The 26,353-nt window shown below is 41.5% G+C and overlaps 1 protein-coding gene across 1 annotated transcript in view; it reads right to left on the reverse strand.

The window, feature by feature from the left end:
* The window catches only part of kpna5 (karyopherin subunit alpha 5), a 43,514-nt gene that overhangs the window by 4,599 nt on the left and 12,562 nt on the right, over positions 1 to 26,353 (reverse strand). Inside the window, exons 4-13 of the mRNA XM_033021107.1 lie at positions 26,219 to 26,318; positions 23,186 to 23,280; positions 21,946 to 22,077; positions 21,276 to 21,364; positions 19,849 to 19,948; positions 16,350 to 16,513; positions 13,947 to 14,025; positions 9,664 to 9,789; positions 8,376 to 8,503; positions 3,698 to 3,876 (exon numbers count right to left, since the gene is read on the reverse strand). Of these exons, the coding sequence (XP_032876998.1) occupies positions 3,698 to 3,876; positions 8,376 to 8,503; positions 9,664 to 9,789; positions 13,947 to 14,025; positions 16,350 to 16,513; positions 19,849 to 19,948; positions 21,276 to 21,364; positions 21,946 to 22,077; positions 23,186 to 23,280; positions 26,219 to 26,318 (1,192 nt within the window). The remainder of the gene's footprint in view (positions 1 to 3,697; positions 3,877 to 8,375; positions 8,504 to 9,663; positions 9,790 to 13,946; positions 14,026 to 16,349; positions 16,514 to 19,848; positions 19,949 to 21,275; positions 21,365 to 21,945; positions 22,078 to 23,185; positions 23,281 to 26,218; positions 26,319 to 26,353) is intronic.

A 26,353-nucleotide genomic window follows, 5' to 3' on the forward strand; every position in this document is an offset into this window, starting at 1 on the left:
TAACTGTTAAAGAACCTAAAGAATGCGTGGCTGAGGGACTGGTGCAGTGGGCATGGATTCAAGTTTCTGGATCATTGGGACCTCTTTTGGGGAAGGTGTGACCTGTACAGAAAGGACGGGTTGCACTTGAACCCAAGGGGGACCAATATCCTGGCGGGGAGATTTGCAAAAGCTACTGGAGAGACTTTAAACTAGAACGGTTGGGGGGAGGGACTCAAATAGGGAAAGCTAGCAGTCAGTGTGTGAGGCAGGAGGCAGAGAAGGGTAGCACTCGGACCCAAAATGTAGGGGAGAAAGAAGAAAAATATAATAAACAGAGAATAAGAGGGGGTGGGTTTCTTAAATGTGTATATTTTAATTCTAGGAGCATTGTAAGAAAGGTGGATGAGCTTCGAGCCTGGATTGACACCTGGAAGTATGATGTTGTGGCGATCAGTGAAACATGGTTGCAGGAAACTAAATATTCCAGGATTCTGTTGCTTCAGGTGTGATAGAATTGGAGGGGCAAGAGGTGGAGGTGTTGCATTGCTTGTCAGGGAAGATATTACAGCAGTGCTTTGGCAGGATAGATTAGAGGGCTCGTCTAGGGAGGCTATTTGGGTGGAACTGAGAAATGGGAAAGGGGTAGCAACACTTATAGGGGTGTATTATAGACCACCAAATGGGGAGCGAGAAATGGAAGAGCAAATATGTAAGGAGATGCAGATGTTAGTAGTAAGCACAAGGTAGTGATTGTGGGAGATTTCAATTTTCCACACAGACTGGGAAACACATTCTGTAAATGGGCTGGATGGTTTGGAGTTTGTAAAATGTGTGCAGGATAGTTTTTTGCAGCAATACATAGAGGTACCTACTAGAGAAGGGGCGGTGCTAGACCTCCTGTTAGGAAATGAGACAGGTCAGGTGGCAGAGGTATGTGTTGGGGAACAGTTCGGGTCCAGTGATCGCAATACCATTAGTTTCAATATAATTTATGGAGAGGGTCAGAACTGGACCTAGGGTTGAGATTTTTGATAGGAGAAAGGCTAACTTTGAGGTGATGCGAAAGGATTTAAAAGGAGTGAATTGGGACATTTTGTTTTATGGGAAAGATGTGGAAGAGAAATGGAGGACATTTAAAGGTGACATTTTAAGAGTACAGAATCTTTATGTCCCTGTTCGGTTGAAAGGAAATAGTAAAAATTGGAAAGAGCCATGGTTTTCAAGGGAAATTGGACACTTGGTTCGGAAAAAGAGAGAGATCTACAATAATTATAGGCAGCATGGAGTAAATGAGGTGCTTGAGGAGTATAAAGAATGTAAAAATAATCTTAAGAAAGAAATTAGAAAAGCTAAACGATACGAGGTTGCTTTGGCAAGTAAGGTGAAAGTAAATCCAAAGGGTTTCTACAGCTATATTAATAGCAAAAGGATAACGAGGGATAAAATTGGTCCATTAGAGAGTCAGAGTGGACAGCTATCTGCAGAGCCAAAAGAGATGGGGGAGATATTGAACAATTTCTTTTCTTCGGTATTCACCAAGGAGAAGGATATTGAATTATGTGAGGTAAGGGAAACAAGTAGAGTAGCTATAGAAACTATGAGATTCAAAGAAGAGGAAGTACTGACACTTTTGAAAAATATAAAAGTGGATAAGTCTCCAGGTCCAGACATGATATTCCCTATGACATTGAGGGAAGTTAGTGTAGAAATAGCAGGGGCTATGACAGAAATATTTCAAATGTCATTAGAAACGGGAATAGTGCCGGAGGATTGGCGTACTGTGCATGTTGTTCCATTGTTTAAAAAGGGTTCTAAGAGTAAACCTAGCAATTATAGACCTGTTAGTTTGACATCAGTGGTGGGCAAATTAATGGAAAGGATACTTAGAGATAATATATATAAACATCTGGATAAACAGGGTCTGATTAGGAACAGTCAACATGGATTTGTGCCTGGAAGGTCATGTTTGACTAATCTTCTTGAATTTTTTGAAGAGGTTACTCGGGAAATTGATGAGGGTAGAGCAGTGGATGTTGTATATATTGACTTCAGTAAGGCCTTTGACAAGGTTCCTCATGGAGGGTTGGTTAAGAAGGTTCAATTGTTGGGTATTAATGGTAGAGTAGCAAGATGGATTCAACAGTGGCTGAATGGGAGATGCCAGAGAGTAATGGTGGATGGCTGTTTGTCAGGTTGGAGGCCAGTGACTAGTGGGGTGCCACAGGGATCTGTGTTGGGTCCACTGTTGTTTGTCATGTACATCAATGATCTGGATGATGGTGTGGTAAATTGGATTAGTAAGTATGCAGATGATACTAAGATAGGTGGTGTTGTGGATAATGAAGTAGATTTTCAAAGTCTACAGAGAGATTTAGGCCATGTAGAAGAGTGGGCTGAAAGATGGCAGATGGAGTTTAATGCTGATAAGTGTGAGGTGCTACATCTTGGCAGGACAAATCAAAATAGGACGTACATGGTGAATGGTAGTGAATTGAGGAATGCAGTTGAACAGAGGGATCTAGGAATAACTGTGCACAGTTCCCTGAAGGTGGAATCTCATGTAGATAGGGTGGTAAAGAAAGCTTTTGGTGTGCTAGCCTTTATAAATCAGAGCATTGAGTATAGAAGTTGGGATGTAATGTTAAAATTGTACAAGGCATTGGTGAGACCAATTCTGGAGTATGGTGTACAATTTTGGTTGCCTAATTATAGGAAGGATGTCAACAAAATAGAGAGAGTACAGAGGAGATTTACTAGAATGTTGCCTGGGTTTCAGCGACTAAGTTACAGAGAAAGGTTGAACAAGTTAGGGCTTTATTCTTTGGAGCGCATAAGGTTAAGGGGGGACTTGATAGAGGTCTTTAAAATGATGAGAGGGATAGACAGAGTTGACGTGGATAAGCTTCTCCCACTGAGAGTAGGGAAGATTCAAACAAGAGGACATGACTTGAGAATTAAGGGACAGAAGTTCAGGGGTAACATGAGGGGGAACTTCTTTACTCAGAGAGTGGTAGCTGTGTGGAATGAGCTTCCAGTGGAGGTGGTGGAGGCAGGTTCGATTTTATCATTTAAAAATAAATTGGATAGTTATATGGACGGGAAAGGAATGGAGGGTTATGGTCTGAGTGCAGATAGATGGGACTAGGGGAGAATAAGTGTTCGGCACGGACTAGAAGGGCCGAGATGGCCTGTTTCCGTGCTGTAATTGTTATATGGTTAACTCTGGACAGCTAGAACAGAGATTGCTCGACCGGATTCTGATGCACACCACAATGCAATTGGCCCATTAGATCTAAACCAGGAACATACCACACCGTAGTCAATTATTTGAGCATGAGCAGACTGGGCCAGCAAAATATTGGCCTTATGGAAAGCAAGAGACCTGGGTGATATTACATAATTATTTGCTGGGGTAAATCAAATACAGGACTTAGTTAATATACTCAATTCAGACACTAATATTTAAAAATATATCAAACTAGGAAAGACCACAGTAACACCCAAATCTGTTTGTGGTTTATATCCAACATTATTGAAGGACAAAAAATATTATCAGTCTGAAGAAGGGTCTCGACCCGAAACGTCACCCATTCCTTCTCTCCAGAGATGCTGCCTGTCCCGCTGAGTTACTCCAGCATTTTGTGTCTAATATCAAAAGACTATTTCGTTAAACAGAGCCAAAAGTTATTTACCCTCTTCAACAAACATTCCTTACCATAGGCTTCCTCAATAAGGGCACAATAAGGATTGAAACCAGTTCCATTCTGCTTGGCCTCTTGTTCTCCTAGCCGTAGAATATTTTCTAGTCCATTCAAAGCAACCTGGACAATTTTGGAGTCCATGACTGTAAGTAAGTCGCACAAAGGTTTGATACAGCCCAATTCTACCAAATACCTTTAAAGTAAAATAAAGATTCCAGTCAATAAACATTTCAGAAATCATGTAAATAAATCTGACTATTTTCAAACTGCTCATAGTGAGACATAGTAAGGGCCAGCAGAATTAGTTTTAGCAAATATCCTAGGACTTATTACCAGAACAACAATGATAATTATCTACTTTTACCGCCAAATCTATAAAAAAAGATACTGATCTATGTTTCATTCTATTTGTGCCACAAGAGTAGCTGCACTTCCAAGGTGCTTTATTGGCTGCAAAGTACTCTATTGGCACTAAAGAGCTTTGAGAGATGGCAACGTTGTGAGGCATGCTACATACAGTCAAATATCATTCCTTAAAATCCAATGCTGAGTAATTCAATTTTCTGTTAATGTAACATTGGGTCTCCTCCCCCTCCCCACAAAGTTCAACATTTATTAGGCTAATAAACATTTAACCACTCAAGACAAACATTCAACAATACTTTTTGGTAATGATTTGAAGTTCTGGCCTGAAAAACACTAAGAGGTTATCTATTTCATTCATTTTTTTGCCGAGAACATGGACAAAGACATTTTTCAATTAACAACAGATTAAGGAATGCTTAGTTTTTCAGCATTTTATTTGATGTAAAATTTGAACAGAATTAATTTCAAATGTTGCCGCCGTCAGTCCACCGGGTGACGCTGTACAGCGATGGCAGCCTCGCTAGTGGTCTGTCTGTCTTTTCGTCTTTTTTGGTATTTTTAGAGTATTTTAAAAGTTTGTGTTAATGTTCTCTGGCTTGTTTTATGTGGGGAGGGGGAAGGGTCAGGGAAACATTTCAATCTCTTACCTTGCCAGAGATGCGATTGTTTTCCGGATCGTATCTCTGGTCACTCTGCGGCCTAACACCATGGAGCTGGTGGCCTTGCTTGAGACTGACTTTGAGTCCCACGGTGGGGCCGTGAACTTGCAATCGGAGCCTGCGATCCCTTGCCTGGAATCGACGCCTGCGGATTTCAGCATCGAGGAGCTCCCAGTCTCGGGTAGAGACCGATGTCGGGAAGCTCCAAAGTCGCAAGAGATTCGACCACCCCGAACCCAGGGTCCAATCGCCCGGCACAGGGGAGCCGAGATCCCCCGATGCAGGAGTTTGATCGCCCCTGACACAGGTGGCTCGACCACTGTCTATGGGAGCGAAGATCGTCCCGTCAACGGAAGGCTCGAGGCCCCCAACCGTGGGAGGACAAAGAAGGGCAGAGATTGAACTTTTTCTCCGCCTTCTATCATAGTGAGGAATGTGGAGGGGTCTGTGGTGGATGTTTGTTAAAATGTATTTTGTATGTTTTGTTGCTTTTTATTGGTATGACAGTATGGCAAATCAAATTGCTCATATGCTACAAACTACAAAACATACTTGGTTAATAAAGTATGATTATGATTTCAGCTTGGTACCATGGATTTCAGCTTGATACATGTGGATTACAATATCAAAAATTACTGACTAGACAACAACTTGATATATTGATCTACATTTTGCAGTCAGTAACCAGTTGAAAACACAATGTACTCCCAAGATTAAAGTAGTATAAAACACTCTCCATTCTGAATGGTACGAGCAAATCCAACACTGTGGCACAAAAAGTTCCTAAATGTTGCCAACGAAAAAAAACTAAAGCGTGTGAAAATATAAAAATAAAATTCTAATTCATTCAGAAATATGTACATCACATAAAATCTACTTTGACCTGTTGTGGCAATTAGTTCTCACTCAAATCAATGCCATTACCCATGTAGTCAGATCCAACCTGCCACAGATTCAACAATACCTTTGGTTTAATTGCCAGGGTATGTAATAAGCTCAGGCTCTGCTATTGGTGTCAAGGAGGTCCCAACAGAAATATAAATATTGTAGGCAAAATTTAAGAATATACTCAAGATATTTTGGATTTCCGTATACAACGTAGTATTCTAACACATGGGGAAACATAAAATACTGGTGTTTCTCTGCCAAATGTGCCCACAATGTTCAAGGACCATTTATTTCACCTCTGAGAAAGTGAAGCAAGCACAAAAATCTCAGAGAAATCTTGTCTGATCTTTGTCTTAAGCGGGCAATGCTTTAATATTAAACAGCACCCCTTAAGATTTAGATTCACCCATAAGAGTAACTATCCTCAATGGCATCCTGTCACACAGGAACATGTGCTTCAATCAACTCCCTTCCTACTTCTAAATTCCACAAGTACAAACCAGTGCATTCCAAGAATATCAGGGCTCAAAATTCCAAGAATATCAGGGCTTAGGTTACCCAGTTGCCAATGGCCACCTAACGTCCCACTGGGCAATCTAAAAGCCGTGTCATTTTGCCCGGCTTGGCAAGCACCCGGGACACCTATCGTTCAATTCTGAGCGGGCCCCCCTCGATATCTGCCACTCTCAGTCTCCGTCGCCATCTGTGACGGGCCGCAGGGTCTCAGCTCAAGGGCCGCTTCTCATCCGCCGGCACGGCAGGCCGCCTTGCACATGCGCACTGCCACGATCTGCACAGCCTCCCCATGTACACGCGCACAACCACGACCAGCACATCATCGGCCGCCCTGCACATGCGCACTGCCACGGCAACTGGTCGGCGCCAGGCACTTTCTCCCTCCCTTTGCCTTGTGGGAGATATGACCACCATTACCGTCCAGTCGCCGCCACCGCTAAAACCCAATGCAGAATCACTGCCTGGAGCTGGAGTAATTCCCTGGGGTAACTCTTGCTTCTTGGTTTCCTGGTCCTCCAAAAATATTCCAAATGGAATTTAAACTGGAGGCGGTGGAGGGTCCATCACCAAACTCTGAACAATAACAGCCAATTGCACTTTATCTGTTTATTTATTGTGTATATAAATAGTCTATGGTATATAGACACACTGAACACCTGTTCTGTATTATGTTTACATATTCCGTTGTGCTGCAGCAAGCAAGAATGTCATTGTTCTATCTGGGACACATGACAATAAAACTCTCTTAACTCTTGACTTGGACTTAAGCAAAAAAGGGTTCTTGGGGAAAAAAGAGCCACCTTAGTTAGTTGCGTCTGGTTGGGTAACTATGGTAGGGTGAAGACAATTCCATGATTTAATTGTGCGGGGAAACTCCATGGAGCAGCCAGCATCTCTGGATAGAAGAAATTGGGCGACGTTTCAGGTAGAGACCCTTCTTTAGACTCCCTCTGGTTTTAGTGTTTTTAATTTAATTTAAAGATACAGCATGGAAACAGCCCCTTCGGCCCACCGAGTCCACGCTGACCACTAATCACCCGTACACTAGTTCTATCCCACACATTAGCAATGTAAGTCAAGAGTGCTTTATTCTCTCACGTCCCAGTTAGAACAATGAAATCCTTACTTGCAGCAGTGCAACAGAATATGTAAACATAGTACAGATAGACACAAAAAGCTGGAGTAACTCAACAGGTCAGACAGAATCGCTGGATAAAAGGAAAATATTATGTTTTGGGTTGGGTCCGAAAAAGGTTCCTGCACACCTTTGGAATGTGGAAGGAAACAAGAGCAGCTGGAGAAAACCCATGCGATCAAAGGGAAAAGGAGCAAACTCCATACAGACACCACCCATGTTCAGGATCAATTCCGGGTCTCTGGCACTTTTAGGCAGCAACTTTATAGCCAATGGACTGCCGCATAGTTTTGAACTGAAGTAAAACATACAGTAGCTGTAAAGGGGGACATAGAGTAACTTAAGAGATTTAATACTGAAAATTGATAGTCTCTTTTTTTTAGTAACCAAAGTTATCAACGTATATTTTTTTGTGTATGGGAAATATATTGGCACAGCTGGTAGACTTGCTGCCTCACATGCCAGAGATCTGTGTTCGATCCTGTCCTCGGGCACTGTCTGTGTTGAATTTGCACATTCTCTCTGCAAGCGTGTGGGTTTGCATCCCCCCCATCCCCCCTCTCCCCCTCCTACTACCCACTCCACTCCTTCCTTTGCCCCCCTCTCCACCACCTCACCCCCCTCCATCTCCCCTCCCCCACTCACCTCCCCCTCCCTCCCCACTCCCCTCTGTGTGTGAGGGAGTGGTTTGTGTATGTGCGATACTGCAGGCATCCCCCGCAACCGCGCTTTCAGGTGATGGGACCCAACGGGTCCCCCCTGGTCTAGTATTACACTATTTGGCAATCTAAGTCCACTTAAACTATTAGATACACGTTAGCCTCTTGTGTCTTTCAGAAGTTATTTTCCTTCTCATCTCAGCAGATTCAGCAACCAAACCGCTGTTCTCCTATCCACATTAATGTGAAATCTTCTACATCTTGAGCTTTTATTTTCTGCAATAACCTTTGACATGACACTTTATTCAATGTGTTTTGAAAATCCTGGCATTAGGTAGGCTCCAAGTTTGACTGCACAATTTAGTTTCCAGACATTGTACAATAGATAGTAAATTCAAAGTTTCCAATCAATTAAACTACAACCTCAAACGTTGGGAAATGAACATCCCATTTCTGGTTTATAATTTACCTGATCTGTTCCGGAGTCCCACCAGATGTTGCATTTGTGATAGCCCAAGCAGCCTCTTTCCTAGTGCGAAATTCAGCCTTTTGAAGAACATCAATTAACACTGGGAAAATATTTGCATCTATTACTGCCTGTTAAATATGGAACAAAATGCAAATATCAAAACAGGGCTTATCAACAAAATTCAGTTACAAAGTTGATCACTTCTTCAGGCTATACTGTATAAACACCAATAAATTTCATTCAAATCCAGGAGTTTCCAGGATACCTTCATGGATCATTTTCAGAATTATCTGGAAATAATTGTGCCACAAGTCTGTTGGGTACAGGCTGATAGACCTGCCAAGGCCCTTCAACCTAGCATTCATAAACTTAATTTTCTCAATTCCTTAATTGATTAGCAATGGGAACCAACTGGTATCCCGCAATTGTGTTTTTCCAACAATTTAATGAGCTTTATTTTAAGTAGCTGTATCTGAATTAGTTTCATACTTGTGAAATGTATTGGTTGTTTATCACTTATTTTGTAAAATTGGACAGTGCAATTTGTAAGATGCAGCCTCACAAATAGAGTTGCAGGCTGGCGTTAGCAGTGACTATGCTGGGAGTCAACTTGGCATTCGAAAAACTGAATACTGCACCCATAAGCATGAAAAATGTGGTTGTTAATTCAGAGCTGTAGTAAGTGCTGAACATCAACATTTTTCAAGGCATTAAACCAAGTGGTCCAAAAGATCACGTTGGAGTTCCCCACCTCTTCGGAACCCCATGTCCAGGCAAATACTTAGCTTTCAATCAACACTACAAAACAAATGTTGGCAATGTTATTGTTTGCTGGGTGGCCACACTTTCCAATGCCTCTTTCAAAATTAATGTACCACCTATAAGCACAGTGGGGCATTCTAAGCCCATAAAAAGCTGTTGTAATCCAAATCTTTCTTGGTCATCTTTCTGAACTTCCTTTAAAGTAACCATTTACCATGAAAAGCCAACTTAAAAAAAAATATGCATAATGCCACCATCCTTCATGGACACTACCGTGTGGATTGTATTCTGTTCCTATCATTAAACTAAAAGGAATGGATTGTATTACATTGGGGTAGAATAAACGGAGTTGGCCAATCTAACCCAAATCGGTTCCAGTCACAATATAGAACCCAACTCCTTTTATTCAACCCCAATGTAATACGATCCATTCCTTTTAGTTTTATTGTTGGGCTTTAAAAGAGCTCCAAATTAAGGAAACGTATGAGCAGATTTTACATTGTGCAATAACGTGGCAGTACAGTACCTGGATTTGTGCTCTGTTTCCTGCAGTAATGTTTGAAACTGTCCAACAAGCTTCCTTTCTTATTGATTCTTTAGGGCTGCTCAACAAATGAAGTAGGCAGGGTAAGGCAGAGCAGTTCAAAATGACCTAAGGAAAAGTTAAAATACCTGTAAAGCATGCAAATAAAACTATCCTGAACCAATCAACTCAGAAAGAAACAAATACAAAAATAGTTACTTGGTCTCCATGTATTAAGATCACTCAACAGACCGTTTCTCATTTGCATTTACCATTGAGGTCTTGGAAGCTGAATTATGGGAAATTAACATGATATCTTGGTAAATATCCACATTACAAGAGGTGCGGTGGTTAAATTTCCTGGGCCCAATTCTAGGATACAGTGGGAGGCCACGGAACAAATGGTAGGGTCCATGGCATGTATACTTTCCTCGTTAGCCGGAAGCAAGGTACCAGGAGATTAGAAGATGGCTGGGAACTACAGACTGGTGAGCACATCAGTGGTGGTAAAGTTGGTGGAGGAGATTCTGAGGGACAGGATTTGGAAAAGCAAGGACTGACTAGGGATAGCTACATGAATAGAAACTATTTAGCGGGTTGTCGGCAAACACAGCCAAAAATGGTACAAGCTCCGATAGACGTCTTGGCCAACATGGACGAGTTGGAGCAAATTGCATTTTCATGCTATATATAACATTAAACATCACTTATTTGTTATTCTTTGCTATCTTGTGCTACCTCTCTCAATTAGCTTTAAAAAAAAACTGCGATAAAACTATGCTCAATATATCTGATCCTCAACTGCAATTAATTATAACATCGATAATGATTTGTATCAACCAAGTATCTTTCAGAATGCGAATTGAATTAGTAGCACATTTCAAGAATTGTAAATGTGGCACAATTTCTCTAAAAGCATTATTTTTTTATTTTCAGCAACAAACATTACAGAATTAACTGCAGGAGGCTGTCCTTGCAGGACCTATATTTACCTTTTGTTACCAGCAGCAAATAAATTTGCTATTAAAACAAGATTAACATAGTTTTTTTGATGATATACAGAAATAGTTAATCCTCTCCATAAAAAAGCCACATTCCTATGAATAGTGCATTACGCCTCTTGCTCATCGCAATCCGTGCAATTATTTAAGTATGAAAACATTGCAACCATTTCACACCAACTTCAATTGAGCAATGATATGAATGACAACCTTCTTTTAAATGACCTTGGGTAAGAATATGAACTACTACCGTATTTCCCGGCAATGAAGACACAATTTCTTAACCAGAAATATGGCACGGGAATTTACCTGCGTCTTGACGGCTGAAGGTTAGGTTGTTAGCCAAGAAAGACTTGGCCATCCCTCAGTACAGCAATATCAAGAACGATGTTGATGTACTGAGGGAGAGCCAAGACTATCCCTCATTGCTAGCAGCTGATGGGAAGCGGCTGTAAAGTGGGAAGCGGCTGTAAAAGGACAGCGCTGCAGGGGGGGGGGGGGGGGGGTAAAGAGTTCCTGTCACAGTGCGTGGGGAGTCTGGCCCGGGTCAGCATGGCCTGGGCTGCACAAAATTGGCTAGGCCACCAGGAGCAAAGTTGCGGGGAGGGCAGGAACATTGAGAAGGAGGGGGTCGGGGATCAAGCCACCGCATTGTGGCCGGGGATGGAAGTAGCTTGGGCGGCTGTGAGTGGCCGCCGGGACCGAACAGCGGAACCGGCCACCATCTCAGCGCCTTCTGCCGGCCCGTCCGCCAGCCAGCCACGGTGTCCTTCGGCACAGGCGCAACCGGTGGAGGTGGAGGTTGACGGAAGGCAGGTTGCTCCGCCCTGAGCTCCCTCTCCCTCTCTACTAGTCCCGGGGCAGGCGACCTGGGCAATCCAGCCAGTCCCGGGGCAGGCGACTTGGGAACTGCAGCTAGAACTGGGGCAGCGAGCCGACCTGGGATCTGCAGCCATTTGCGGGCCATGCAGCCGACCTGGGTGTCATAGCCAGACCTGGGGCAAGCGAGCCGACCTGGGAACTGCAGCCAGTCCCAGGCCAGGCGACTTGGGAACTGCAGCTAGTCCCGGTGCTTGCAGGCAACCTGGGAACTGCAGCTAGACCCGGGGTTCGCAGGCGACCTGAGCGCAACAGCCAGTCAGGTGACCTGAGTGCGGCAGGCAGTACCGGGGCTTGCAGGTGACCTGGGATGTTTTTTTTCCTGTCAGCAAGAATTTAATTACAGAATTAATTAATAACATTTCCATAATTGCCACGTTGTCCTTACTGAGATGTATAAAACCATGAACAAAATCTGTTTCCCAAGGTAGAGGATTCTAAAACAAGAGGAGAATGGATCAAGGTGAGAGGGAAGAGGTTTAAGAGGGACCTTTGGGCAATTTTTCCCCACTCAGAAGGTATCTGGAAAAGAGCTGTCAGATGTAGGCATAGAGGCGGATATAATTACTGTCAAAGTACCTGTGGATATATATATATATTTTTTTTTTTAAAAGAGAGATATATATATATCCCAATTCCATGCTGTATGACTAATCTCTCATTAACATGCCCTGCCACTTTAATGCATTTATGTAATGTGTATCCAGATGTTTCTCAACATGCTTTAAAAAGTTTTAACTTTCACTGTTGCTCTTTGAACAACTGGCATAAAGATTTAAAAAAATAACAATCTAATACAGAGCCCTCCATAATGTTTGGGACAAAGACCGGTCATTTATTTATTTGCCTTTGTACTCCACAATTTGAGATTTGTAAAAGAAAAAAAAAAATCACATGTGGTTAAAGTGCACATTGTCAGATTTTAATAAAGGCCATTTTTATACATTTTGGTTTCACCATGTAGAAATTACAGCAGTGTTTATACATAGTTCCCCCCATTTCAGGGCACCATAATGTTTGGGACACAGCGATGTCATGTAAATGTAAGTAGTCATGTTTAGTCTTTTGTTGCATATCCTTTACATGCAATGACTACTTGAAGTCTGCGATTCATGGACATCACCAGTTACTGGGTGTCTTCTCTGGTGATGATCTGCCAGGCCTGTATTGTAGCCATCTTTAGCTAATGCTTGTTTTGGGGACTAGTCCCCTTCAGTTTTCTCTTCAGCATATAAAAGGCATGCTCAATTGGGTTCAGATCGAGTGATTGACTTGGCCACTCAAGAATTGAACATTTTTTTAGCTTTGAAAAACTACTTTGTTGCTTTAGCAGTATGTTTGGGATCATTGTCTTGCTGTAGAATGAACATCCGGCCAATGAGTTTTGAGGCATTTGTTTGAACTTGAGCAGATAGGATGTGCCTATACACTTCAGAATTCATTATGCTATTACCATCAGCAGTTGTATCATCAATGAAGACAAGTGAGCCAGTACCTTCAGCAGCCATACATGCCCAGGGCATAACACCCCCACTACCATGTTTCACAGATAAGGTGGTATGCTTTGGATCTTGGGCCTTCTCTCCTTCATAAGTTGCTCTTGCCATCACTCTGATATGTTAATCTTCGTCTCATTTGTCCAGAAGACCTTTTTTCCAGAACTGTGGTTGCTCTTTTAAGTACTTCTTGGCAAACTGTAACCCGGCCATCCTATTTATGCAACTAACCAGTGGTTTGCATCTTGCAGTGTGGCATCTGTATTTCTGTTCATGAAGTATTCTGCTGACAGTGGTCATTGACAAACCCACACCCGACTCCTGAAGAGTGTTTCTGATCTGTTGGACAGGTGTTTTCCTTTATTGTCAGTCCCTTTGCGATTAGTGAGCTCACCAGTGCTCTCTTTCTTCTTAATGATGATCCAAACAGTTGATTTTGGTAAGCTTAAGGTTTGGCTGATGTTCCTAACAGTTTTATTTTTTTTCTCAGTCTCATATTGGCTTCTTTGACTTTCATTGGCACAACATAAACAGCAATAAACGTTTCCAAAGGTGATGGAAAGACTGGAGGAAAGACTAGGTGCTGGGAGCTCTCATACCTGCATTAAGGAGGCAATTAAACACACCAGAACAATTAAACACGTGAAGCCATGCGTCCCAATCATTATGGTGCCCTGAAATGGGGGGGGGAGTCTATGTATAAACACAGCTGTAATTTCTGTATGGTGAAACCAAAATGTATAAAAATACCCTTTAATAAAATCTGACAATGTGCACTTTAACCACATGTGATTTTTTTAAAATTATAGATCTCAAATTGTGGAGTACAGAGGCAAATAAATTATGGGTCTTTGTCCCAAACATTATGGAGGGCAGTGTACATACAACGGCCAAAGGATCACGTACTCACCTGTGTCTGGATATCATCTCCAGTAACTATGTTTCCTACAGCTCTCAGTGCAGGTGACACCACCTTATAATCATTATGCCTATTAAAGAACAGCACAAATTTGCACAACATTCATCTCCACACATAAAAGCAAAGTGTCAAAAATTGTTCAGCATGAGTATTTGCGTAAATAAATGTGACTATTGTGATCAAGACTAAATAAAATAATCTGGATAACAAAAACTTTGAGGATCAAGGACATAGGTTTAAGGTAAAGGAGAAAAGATTTAACAGGAATCTGAGGGGTAACTATTTCACACAAAGGGTGGTGGGTGTATGGAACAAGCTGCCAGAAGAGGTAAACCTAGAAACATAGAAAATAGTTGTAGGAGAATGCCCTTCGAGCAAGTCACCCTGCAGCCTCAGCATCCTCCTCACAGCTCACCCTGCCATCCAGCTTTGTGTCATCCACAAACCTGGAGATGTTACATTTAATTCCTGTCTAAATTGTTAATATATATATTGTAAATAACTGGGGTCCCAGCACTGAGCCTTGCGGCACCCCACTAGTCATTTCCGGTGGGCGGCGCGACTTTCGTCAGCAGCGGCCTCTGCAGTCCGTCTGCGTTTTTATTATTTTATGTCTATGTTTTTATGTAGTTTTTGTTATTTTTTGTTGGGGTATGTGTGTGGGGGGGTGGGGGTGGTGTGGGGGGGAGGGGGTAACTTTTAAATCTCTCCCTGCACGGGAGACCCGACCTTTTCTTTGTCGGGTCTCCGTTGTCGTTGGGGCTGCAACGAGGAGCGGCCTCCAACAGGAAGACCGGGGGCTGTGGTGCCGACTACTCACCTCACCGTCGCGGAGCTGGCCGAGTCCAGAGCGGGTGGAGCTGTGGTGGACGCTGCTGCGGCCCGACCCCCGGAGATTCGGTGGCTGCAACTGCGGGTTTGGCGGACAGTGACACCGGGAGCCCGCGGGTCCCTGGAGGGAGACCGCTTTTCGGGGCTTCCGCAACGGCGACTTCTCCCGCCCGAGTTGCGGGGTTGAAGAGCTCCTGGAGCGGGGCCTTACACCATCGCCCCGCGCGGCTTGGAATGGCCGCGGGACTGCGAGCGCACGCCGGGGGCTCTAACACCAAGACCCGGTGTGCGACCTTGCATCACCCGGCGTGGCTTTAATGGCCGCGGGACAATCGCCATCGCCCGCCGGGGGCTTTGACTTTGACATCGGGGGGGGGGGGGGGGGGGGGGGAGTGCAGTGGAGAGATAAGTTTTTTTGGCCTTCCATCACAGCAATGTGATGGATGTTTATGTAAATTATGTTGCGTCTTGGGTCTATTTGTTTGTAATGTATGGCTGCAGAAACGGCATTTCGTTTGGACCTCAAGGGGTCCAAATGACAATAAATTGAATTGTATTGTATTGTATTGTATTGTATTGTATTGCCTGCCATTGTGAAGACCCATTAATTCCTACTCTTTGCTTCCCGTCTGCCAACCAGCTCTCTATCCATTTCAATACCCTACCCCCAATACCATGGGCTTTAATTTTGCACACTAATCTCACGTGGGACCATGTCAAAGGTTTTTTGAAAGTCCAGATACACCATATCCACTGGCTCTCCTTTATCCATTCTACTTGTTACATCCTCAAAAAATTCCAAATGGTTAGTCAAGCATGATTTCCCCCATCATAAATCCATGATGACTTTGACCGATCCTGTCACTGCTTTCCAAATGCAGTGTTATTACATCTTTAATAATTGACAAGCATCTTCCTCACTCCCAATGTCAGGGTAACTGGTCTATAATTCAATTTTCTCGCTTCTTTCGTAAAAAGTGAGGTTACATTGGCTATCCTCCCGTCCACAGAAACTGATACAGAGTCTATAGAACTTTGAGAAATGATCACCAATGCGTCCACACTTTCTAGGGCCACCTTTGAGGTAGTTGAGACAGGGACTTCCGAACATTTAAGAAACAGTTAATACAGGTACATGGATAGGACAGGTTTGAAGGGATTATGGACCAAATGTGGGCAGGTGGGACTAGTGTAGCTGGGACATGTTGGCCAGTGTAGGCAAGTTGGGCCGAAGGTCCTGTTTCCACACTGTATCACTCTATGACTCTATAACTTATCAAACAATATGATCAATGGTACTTTAGGCTTAGGTTAATAGTATTTATGACAGAAAGCAGTTTCATGTGATTACAAATTCAATTAACTATAATTCAAGAATTCAATTTGACAAGTTTGAGATTAAATGTAGGGAATGGGATGGAGCACATTCTACAATTCAATTGTCAGTGGAACCCACAAGTCTTTGATAAGAATACAATTTTTGCTGGAAAAAAATGCAATGAGAAAGTAAAGGCAGCATCAACTGAGCAAAGGTGGTTCGATAAAGAAAATCCAGTTGCTTACATCAAAAGTTCCACTAATCGCCTACAAACTCCCGAATCAATTACTATTTGTATTTTCTCATTGGGTCCATCAGAAAGATAAGAAAGGGCCCAGCAGGCATCAGCCAAAACATCAGGATCACTGCTAAACAACAGTCTTGATAATACGTTTAAACAGGGCGATACCTAAAGAGGGAAATACAAATCGTCAGAGAGAAATATACTAATTAATCCACACAAAAAAACAGAATAGTTTTACGCGCTTTAAGACTGTTGTGGAAATTGAGATTCTTTTGACAAATTTGGATCCGAGTCCCGTTAATAGAATGGACAATAGGATGAAGATCTATGATCGATTTGTTACTAACACCTATGAGAGAGAAGCGAGTGTCACCAAACTTCTGAATTCTCTGGGGTGGAACCCTCTCCAAGTCAGACGTGAAGCTCACCGTTTGACCTGTTTTTACAAAATGTTAAATGGTCAGCTCGACATAGACTACAAGACCTACACCAAACCCAAACCAATGAGCAGACGAGGGCATTCGATCCAATTTATGATCCCAGCTACAAAGACAGATGTATACAGCAATTCGTTCTTCCCCCGCACAATTAAAGCATGGAATAATCTCCACCCAACTATAGTTACCCAACCAGATGCAACTAAATTTAAAGTAGCTCTTTCCTCCCAATAACCATTTCTGGATTAAGCCCTCCCTTCACCACCTCCAGTTTAAATTCCATTTGGAATATTTTGGAGGACCAAGAAACCAAGAAACGTCCAGGAAAGATTAATTTTGGCAAATGTGCCACCTTTGTACCGAGGCAGTCCTCGGGTTATTCCAAAGCTCAATTCTCAAAATCTGATTCCTCTGCAATTTAGGAAGTCTTTAGCTGCCCCAAACTTCGCCTTACACACACACATGCTATAATTCATCCATTCCAATGACTACTCAGCCAAACTATCAATTAAACTAATGGCATACTCATATCTGCCAACATTTGAAAATGAAAAATCTTACTCTGTGTTGACGGAGTGCAAGCGCCTGCCCTTACAGGTGGGGTCCAGGGGCCCGCCTTAGCTCATGGATTTTAAGGGATTTTTTAGTAGTTTGCAGATATCGCGATATATTCAGAGCTGCCAAGTCTTGTCAGAGCAGAGCATTTCAGTATTCTAGTACCTGAAAATCAGTATTTTGCTGAGGAACTCAGTATTTTTACGCGGTGCAATATTGCAGAATTTTTTTTAATGTGCGGTCATACCCATGTAAGAGTACGTATGCATAACTTGTTTATTGTGTATTTGCAATACAGTTTATTGTGTATTATATGTCATAGCTGCTTTCTTGCATTTGTCCAGAAGTTTATCATTGAAAGTCATTTGGTAGTAACGCTTCCCCATGGCCTGTGGAAATGTTAAGAGGCGGGAATCTCTCTATATCTTGTTCTTTCTTTCTTTCTCTCTCCCCATCTCTTTCTCTCCCCTCCCCATCTTTTTTTCCCTCCCCCTCTTCCCCACTCCCCCTTTCTATTTTTCCCCTCTCTCTCCTTCCCTCCCTCTTTTTTCTCTCTCTTTTTCTCTCCCTCCCCTTCTCTCTCCCTTTCCCCCTCTTCCTCTCTCTCTCGCCCTCTTCCTCTCTCTCTTTCCCCCTCTCCCCTCTCTATTTTTTGATAATTGTACCTTTTTATTTATTTATTTTATTATTTATTTCGAACAGAATAAATTAAATTAAATTAACATTTCTTTATTTATATAGCACATTTTTAGTCAACTTGCATTGACCCCAAAGTGCTTCACATAATTACATCCACACACACAGGCAAAGGTGGGTGAAGTGTCTTGCCCAAGGACACACACAGGCAAAGGTGGGTGAAGTGTCTTGCCCAAGGACACAACGACAGTATGCACTCCAAGCGGGATTCGAACCAGCTACCTTCCGGTTGCCAGCCGAACACTTAGCCCATTGTGCCATCTGTCGTTTATAAAAGAATAAAAAAGTGTGAAACAGCATACAAAAAACAAAACAAGATTTATAAAGTGTCATAAACAATATCTATAAATAAATGAAATCGTATGTGTCCAAAAAGGAGCAGGAAGAAGCCAAAGCTTATTAATTCCCACCCCTTATTCAACTGCTTGTAATTATCTTATACAAATTTAGCAGCTATATGTACACCAAATTATTTACATTGATACTCTAATCAAATATTTACAAAGCCATACAAAAAATAAAAAAATAAAAAGAAAAGAAAAAACCCTCATATACTATACAGTATCTTAGTCATATATACAATCTATCACCCTATAATCACCCTTCCCAATACAATCAGTATAACAAAATGACAGTTTTTACCTTGAAATTACAGTTTTATACCTTGAAATGACAGTTTTCTTGCCAGATTACCATAATTTATACTAATTTTTTTAATTATACCTTAAAATAACACATTTTACTTGCTTGGCACTTCTTAATTTACACAGAAAATGTGTGATAATCATACCTTAAAAGGACACCAACTCCTTGCTTGTTTACACTTGTCATATTGAAAATATTTTATAACACACCTACTTGTAACATGATACCTGTTCCTTGCTTGTTTACTCTAATTAGAGAGAAGTATCCTTCACCATTGTACTTAAACGCCAAATAAATTTCAAATCCAACTCTTAACAATTAGGATGAAAATGTTCTTCAAAGATGATCATAATGTACTTCAAAGATGATCATATTGTGCTACATAGCTACTCAGTCAAATTAAGTACAGTTGACAAAATATTAACATCTCAACCTGGAATTTAAGACATTATTTGAAAATAACACTTCCCAAAATTTAAAATTAAAGATTTCATTTCTTTAAATCTATGGACAAGTTATTTAAAAAAAAGAAAGAACAATAAGCAAATAATCATTTATCTTCTTTTGATTGCTGGACATTTTCTGATTGCCAGAATTTGCAAAGCCAGTGGCTATTAAGGAATGCTAATTGCTGACTCAATGGCGACTACATGTTGGAAATGCAACAATACATTGTATTGCGCAGCCAGAAGGCACCCCGACGGCCCGCGGCTGTGAACCTGGCCAGAGGCCTTTATCGAAGCGCAGTGGTCTCGATGCCACCCGGATCATCACGTAGAAGCACGGGTCGGGGCCTCGCAGGTAGAAGCCCGGGTCGGACGAAGCGGCTGACGGCGCCCGCGACTGGTGCCTGGGTCGGCACCATGGAGGCATGAAGTGGGGCGTCGACAGCGGTGAGGCCTCGGCAGCGGTGAAGCCTCACGAGGATGGGGCCACAGCGGCGAAGCCTCGCAGCGGCGGCAATGGCTTACCAAATTTCAAAATCCACGGAGAAATCTCATGCCTGAAATGCTTTGTACGCCTGACAGTGATTATGGGACATCTGCAATAGCATGGAAATCTAAAAGTTGTTGTCAGTTATGTGGGAACACACTAGTATATCTATGGATAAATTCTAGGCCATTGTTTACTTGAATATATTAATAAAGATAAAGACACAAACTATACCTTTTCAAAATCTGGAGGTGGATTCTTGCCCCTGCACAAGTTTGACAAAGCCCACACAGCATTTCTTGTTGTAGTAAGTCGATTGGACTTGGTTAACAACCTGTAAAGAAAAAAATAAAATTTGCATAAAGAGAAAAACGAAATTCAATTTTGTTTGACCCACAGGAATAACTATACTTTGCACAAAATGGCTTCAATATGAACCATTTGAGAACAGTTTTAATCAGTAAGTTACGTTGAATATCAAATTAAATCATGTACTGCGATACAGATTTATAAATAATTGAATGTTTATGCATAACTATGCTGTGATGAAAACTAAAATTCAAGCCTCGTTCCACACAAATCTACAGGAAGGTTGCTCTATTAATATGTCAGCATCAATGTGGTTCTGTGGAATCTCAAGTAAAGGAAGAAAAGGAAACTATGATCAATTCAGCCTTGCATGTTCCTTTTTTCCTGCAACCGCAGGAGATGCAACACCTGTCCCTTTATCTCCCCCCTCAACTCCATCCAAGTACCCTAACGGTCTTTCCAGGTGAGGCAGAGGTTCACTTGCACCTCCTCCAATCTCATCTACTGTATCCGCTGTTCCAGGTGTCAACTTCTATACATGGGCGAGACCAAGCGCAGGCTCTGCCATCGTTTCACTGAACACCTCCGCTCAGTCCGCACCTCATATTTTGCTTGGATAGCTGTATAAACATTGGCTTCTCTAACCAGTGGTATAAACATTGGCTTCTCTAACTTCAAATAGCCCTTGCTTTCACTCTCTCCATCCCCTCCCCCTTCTAAGTTCTCCCACTAGTCTTATTGTCTCCGACTACATTCTATCTGTCCCGCCAACTTCCCTGAAGAAGGGTCTCGACCCGAAACGTAACCCATTCCTTCTCTCCAGAGATGCTGCCTGTCCCGCTGAGTTACTCCAGCATTGTGTCTGCTTTGCATGCTCCTCATTGTGTTAGGCAGCCTATTCTCACTTCCTCATACTAAAAAAAACTACTGCAAATGGCTTGCTTCTTAATACTCCAAATTTATAAAATGTGAGGTAGACAAAAATGCTGGAGAAACTCAGCGGGTGGGGCAGCATCTATGGAGCGAAGGAAATAGGCCGAAACCCTTCTTCAGACTGTGACATTTGTCACAACTGGTAGAGCTATAATATTCAATAAAAAGTAACACTATGCATGAGAAAGTGTTTACTATATCATTGCCAATGTGTATTCACTCAATTTCATTCCTCTGGATGCATTGCAACAATTCAGGACTATATTATCAACACTATCGCCCATCTCCATTTTAAGCTCCACTAAGAAACAACAAAAGCAGTAACAGAACTTCAGTACCCTGTTTCTTCACAAATCACCTTAAGCAACATGAACAAATAACTCGTGTATACTTTTGATGGTCAATTGCTATAAACTTACTGTAAAAGGGGTGGAAGAATGCCACAGTTCAACACAAAATTTCGGCATTCAGCATTGTCACCAGCAATGTTACCCAATGCCCAGACTGCCTATGAGACAATACAAAAATACATGAACGGTATGCCCACATAAGTTACATTTTGAGCGATTAAAATGTTACAAGTTATGATTATCTCTAATTAAATTGCTTCGTGACTTTCTTTTTAAATATGCTAGATTAAAATCATAGACATGCAATGAAGGTTTTTTTTGGAACAATCTTTAAGTTTGTGCATGGTGTTATTATCGTGGGCACTATTAGAAAGATTAATAGACATGACAGTTTGTTATCCATGTCTTTTTCAGTACATTTTCTGCTATAAAGAAAAATACAAATCCTAATTTAAAAACAAAATATGAATGTAAAAAAAACAACAAAATGTAATCAATATCCACAAGATATTATTTTCCAACAAAATATTTCAATGCTTTAATTCTGAACATCAGAAAATGTCCAAACCTTCAATTTCCTATCTACACTTGTTCAAGTTAAGGTAACCAAAAACATTTTAATTCTCTGTTTAACATTTTAGTATAAACTTGAGTTCTCTCCATAGGACAATCGGTATTAAAAAAATAAATAAAATAGAAACTGAAAAAAGATGCACGTCTTTAAAACAAAAAGGAATACCTGCTCCTGCACATCCTCATATTCGGAGCTAAACAGCTGAATGAAGATCGGTACAGCATCAGCTTGTATAACAACTTTAGTATGGAGAAACGTTCCAGAGGCTATGTTTGTTAAAGCCCATGCAGCCTCAAACTGGGAATGTAGAATAGCACAGGTTAATAATTCATAGAAAGTGTCTTTTTTTCTATTAAATGAATATTAAGGTACAAGCTTTAGTTCGCTTTTCTTTCATATTACATTTTATGGTGTTCAGGACAAGATAAACATTTCCTTTGAATACACTAAGGCAATTTTTCAATGCAAATGTTAGAATATGAAATAACCGGTTGAGTGAAAACTCAATACATTTCTAAAGAGTACTAAGAATACTGGAATTTAAAAAATCTAATTCTATGTTTTGGGTTGAACAACTCACATGAAATTTAAAAACTAGAGAGAAAAAATTCAGGTCAGTGCAAAGCACAAAGAGATGCAGCCAAATACAGGAATGGAAATGCATGCATTTTATGACAACATTTATGATAATCCTTGTAAAATAAATGCACTCTTGCAACAAACCTAGTAATTCCATGGGACATGTCAAGACGGACTAGTAGACAATAGACAATAGGTGCAGGAGCAGGCCATTTGGCCCTTCGAACCAGCACCGCCATTCAATGTGATCATGGCTGATCATCCCTAATAAGTACCCCGTTCCTACCTTCTCCCCATATCCCGACTCCGCTATTTTTAAGAGCCTTATCTAGCTCTCTCTGGAAAGCATCCAGAGAACCTGCCTCCACCGCCCTCTGAGGCAGAGAATTCCACAGACTCACCACTCTCCGTGAGAAAAAGTGTTTCATCGTCTCCGTTCTAAATGGCTTACTCCTTATTCTTAAACTGTGGCCCCTGGTTCTGGGAACATGTTTCCTGCCTCGAGTGTGTCCAAGCTCTTAACAATCTTATATGTTTCAATGAGATCCCCTCTCATCCTTCTAAACTCCACAGAGTATACAAGCCCAGCTGCTCCATTCTTTCAGCATATGACAGTCCCGCCATTCCAGGAATTAACCTTGTAAACCTACGCTGCACTCCCTCAATAGTAAGAATGTCCTTCCTCAAATTAGGGGACCAAAACTGCACACAATACTCCAGGTGTGGTCTCACTAGGGCTCTGTACTACTGCAGAAGGACCTATTTGCTCCTATATTCGATTCCTCTTGTTGTAAAGGTAATATTTTACATTTCAATATATACTCACTTGTAAGGTAAAATTCTCATTCCGTTTCAAAAACTCCACAAGTCTTGGCACAATACCAGGTGTATTTATAACTTCATCTATGGGAGGATTGGGTTCTAAAAGGCAAAAATGTAAAATCTCAAAAATCTTGAAAGATGTAAAAACATTAAACAAACAATCCAGTCAAAAATTAGTTAGGATTCCATTGCTACATTCAGGGTTAGAATTTAACTTTGCATAATGCTTTTAACATGTAAATATTAAAACACAAATGGACATGCATTTGAAAAAAAATCCGAATGTAGAGTTGTGAGAGGAAGGAACTAGAAAAAATAAATAAACTGGCTTTCCTTGTCAAAGAGCAAACTTCATCAGAATAAACCTGTGCTGAGGGTCTATCCCTACTGATTGCTTTCCAGTATCATCTAGTGGCTAGAATATGATCCTGTACTCTAAATGGAGAATAGTACCGAGGCAGGTAATGTCATCAGCATTGTCAATAACACTCATCCCAGATTGCATAACAATGAATCATCTGTTGATACTCCCTATGCAAATAACCAGGATTCCCATAGTATGTGTATCAATCAAGAAAAAAAAATAGGCAGAGCAAGCATGCCGCCCACCAAACTAAAAAGCCTGAAATACTTCAATTTTTTTCCTGAAAATATTGAACACATTAAAACATAACTATCAGAGATTACATGATTTATTTACCCTAAAAATAACCTTTCCCTTCCATTCACTCCTTCAATACCATAATCATAATGACGCTCATCTCCACACTCCTGGACAAAGGTGTCAACAAGCAAGCAACCACACCCCCCCCCCCCCCCCCCAACTGAATCCGCGTTCTTGACACAAGACTTCAACCAGCAAGGATAAGCTTCAAATCACACCCTCCACAAAAAATCTCAACACAAGTGTTCTACAAGAATGTGTTCTCAACCCTGACTACACTCACGACCTTAACACCAAATTCTGCTCTACTCCTTTTATAAGTTTGCAGATGACATTGTAGTGGGATGGATCTTGGACCAAAAGATGGAGTCCAGGAAGGAGATGGAGCTTAGTAACCTGGCGTCATGAATCTGAAGGGTCTCGACCCGAAACGTCACCCATTCCTTCTCTCCAGAGATGCTGCCTGGCCTGCTGAGTTAATCCAGCTTTTTGTGTCTATCTTTGGTGTCATGAAAACCACCTCTCCTATAGTCAGCAAGATAAAGGAGCTAGCAATTGCCTTCACACAGGTGATGTGCATGCCTCATTCAGTAGGCATAAATATCCAGTTCAGGTATTGAAGTGGACATGATCGAAAGCTGCGAGTTCCTCTGCACAAATATCACCAACAATTTCTAATTTACCTGAAAATGCTAAGAATGCGCACCAGGCCTTTCTCAGACAATTAAATGTTTGGCCCGTCTCCAATGATTATTACCAACTTCTACAGTAGAAAGCATCACAGCTTGGTTGGATAACGGACCTGCCCGAGACATCAAGAAATTCAGAGTTTTGGGTGTAGCCTAGTCCATGACACCAACAGGCTGCTTCTTCCGTGCCATTATCAGATTACTGATCAGCTCTCTCATGAACTCGAGTGCAGTCCAGATTTCCCAATTTACCGCATTGCAGATGCCATTTAAAAAAAATTCTCCTTTCTCTGTAATTGCAATGGCATAATGCTGTAAGATTCTGCTCTGCACTCTGATATTATCTCTTTGCACCACTTGTTGTACTTTCGAATGGCTTGTTTCCAACTACCACTTGCCTATCATATGATTTGGTACAGAATCCTGTGGCAAGTGGATAATGTGTACAACACTGTTCAATTTCATCTCCAAAAAAGCACACTGTTGTCTAGCTGTCAGTAAATATTTCTGAATTGTACATCCACTTCTCAGTTTCTGATGTATATCCTTCAGGAAATCCTTGTTGCCATCACATACTCAAACATGCCCAGAAAATTGATAATTATGTACTGTAATGTGAACACTGAATTTGCTATAATGACTTCAAAATTTGATATTTCACAGTTGAATCAAGTCCTCTCTCACTTTTTGTTTTTAAATGCACACACCAGCATATACAAAGCACAACCTGCCAACCTTAACTCATGAGATTTCCATTCCAGATTATACTCCAATAATCTTCTCTAAATGTCTTCCAACACATTAAGATCATTAACCTACCTGATCTCTCAGTTGCTGAACACTTTAACTCCCTCTCCCATTCCCACACTGACCTTTCTGTCCTGGGCCTCCTCCAATGTCAGTGTGAGGTCCAGCACAAATTGGAGGAACAGCACCTCATATTTAGCTTGGGCAGCTTACACCCCAGCGGTATGAACATTGACTTCTCTAACTTCAAGTAACCCTTGCTTACCCTCTTCTCCATCCCTCCCCCTTCCCAGTTCTCGGACCAGTCTTACTGTCGCCGACTATATTTTATCTCTGTTTGCTTTGTGTTACCTTCTCCCAGCTACATTTTCCTTGATCTGCATTCCCTCAGCCCAGTCTTCACACAATCACACTTTATCTATCTATCTCCCCCCTGACGTCATTCTGAAGAAGGGTCTCAACGCAAAATGTCACCCGGTCCTTCTCTCCAGGGATGCTGTCTGTCCCACTAAGTTATTGTGTCTACCTTTGGTTTAAACCAGCATCTGCAGTTCCTTAGTACACATTAAGATCAATTCTATATACAAGTATTCAAGATATTGTTTATTTAGCAACCACATCCAAATGATTTACATGAATTTTAACGTTGATGCCCCCAGCATTGATCCCTGTGGCACAACACTCATATCTTGCCAAACAGAAAAAGATAAATATCGATATCAATGTTATCATCTACACTATAAAAGTTTATGGTGGATTTGGCTCATTCTAATCAATTAGTACTTTGTCAATCAGGCATGCCAGGGGGCCTACTGAGCTGGGAGGTCTGTAATAGTTTAGCAGACATTTCCATAGGCTAGTATCAATTACATGTGCCTCACCACAAAATCCAAACTATATACAGATTTTCCCACAACCCAATACAACAGATTCTTACCCTTTGAAAGCAATTTCCGAAACTTCTGCGTGGCAGCAAGCTGCTGATCAGGATCATCTGAAAATATCATCTGTACCATTTCAGCTGTGATTACACCTTCCTATGAGAGCATAGGAGGATTAATACTTTTCTTGC

The sequence above is a fragment of the Amblyraja radiata genome, chromosome 5 (genome assembly GCF_010909765.2).
Source record: "Amblyraja radiata isolate CabotCenter1 chromosome 5, sAmbRad1.1.pri, whole genome shotgun sequence".
Taxonomy (NCBI): domain Eukaryota; kingdom Metazoa; phylum Chordata; class Chondrichthyes; order Rajiformes; family Rajidae; genus Amblyraja; species Amblyraja radiata.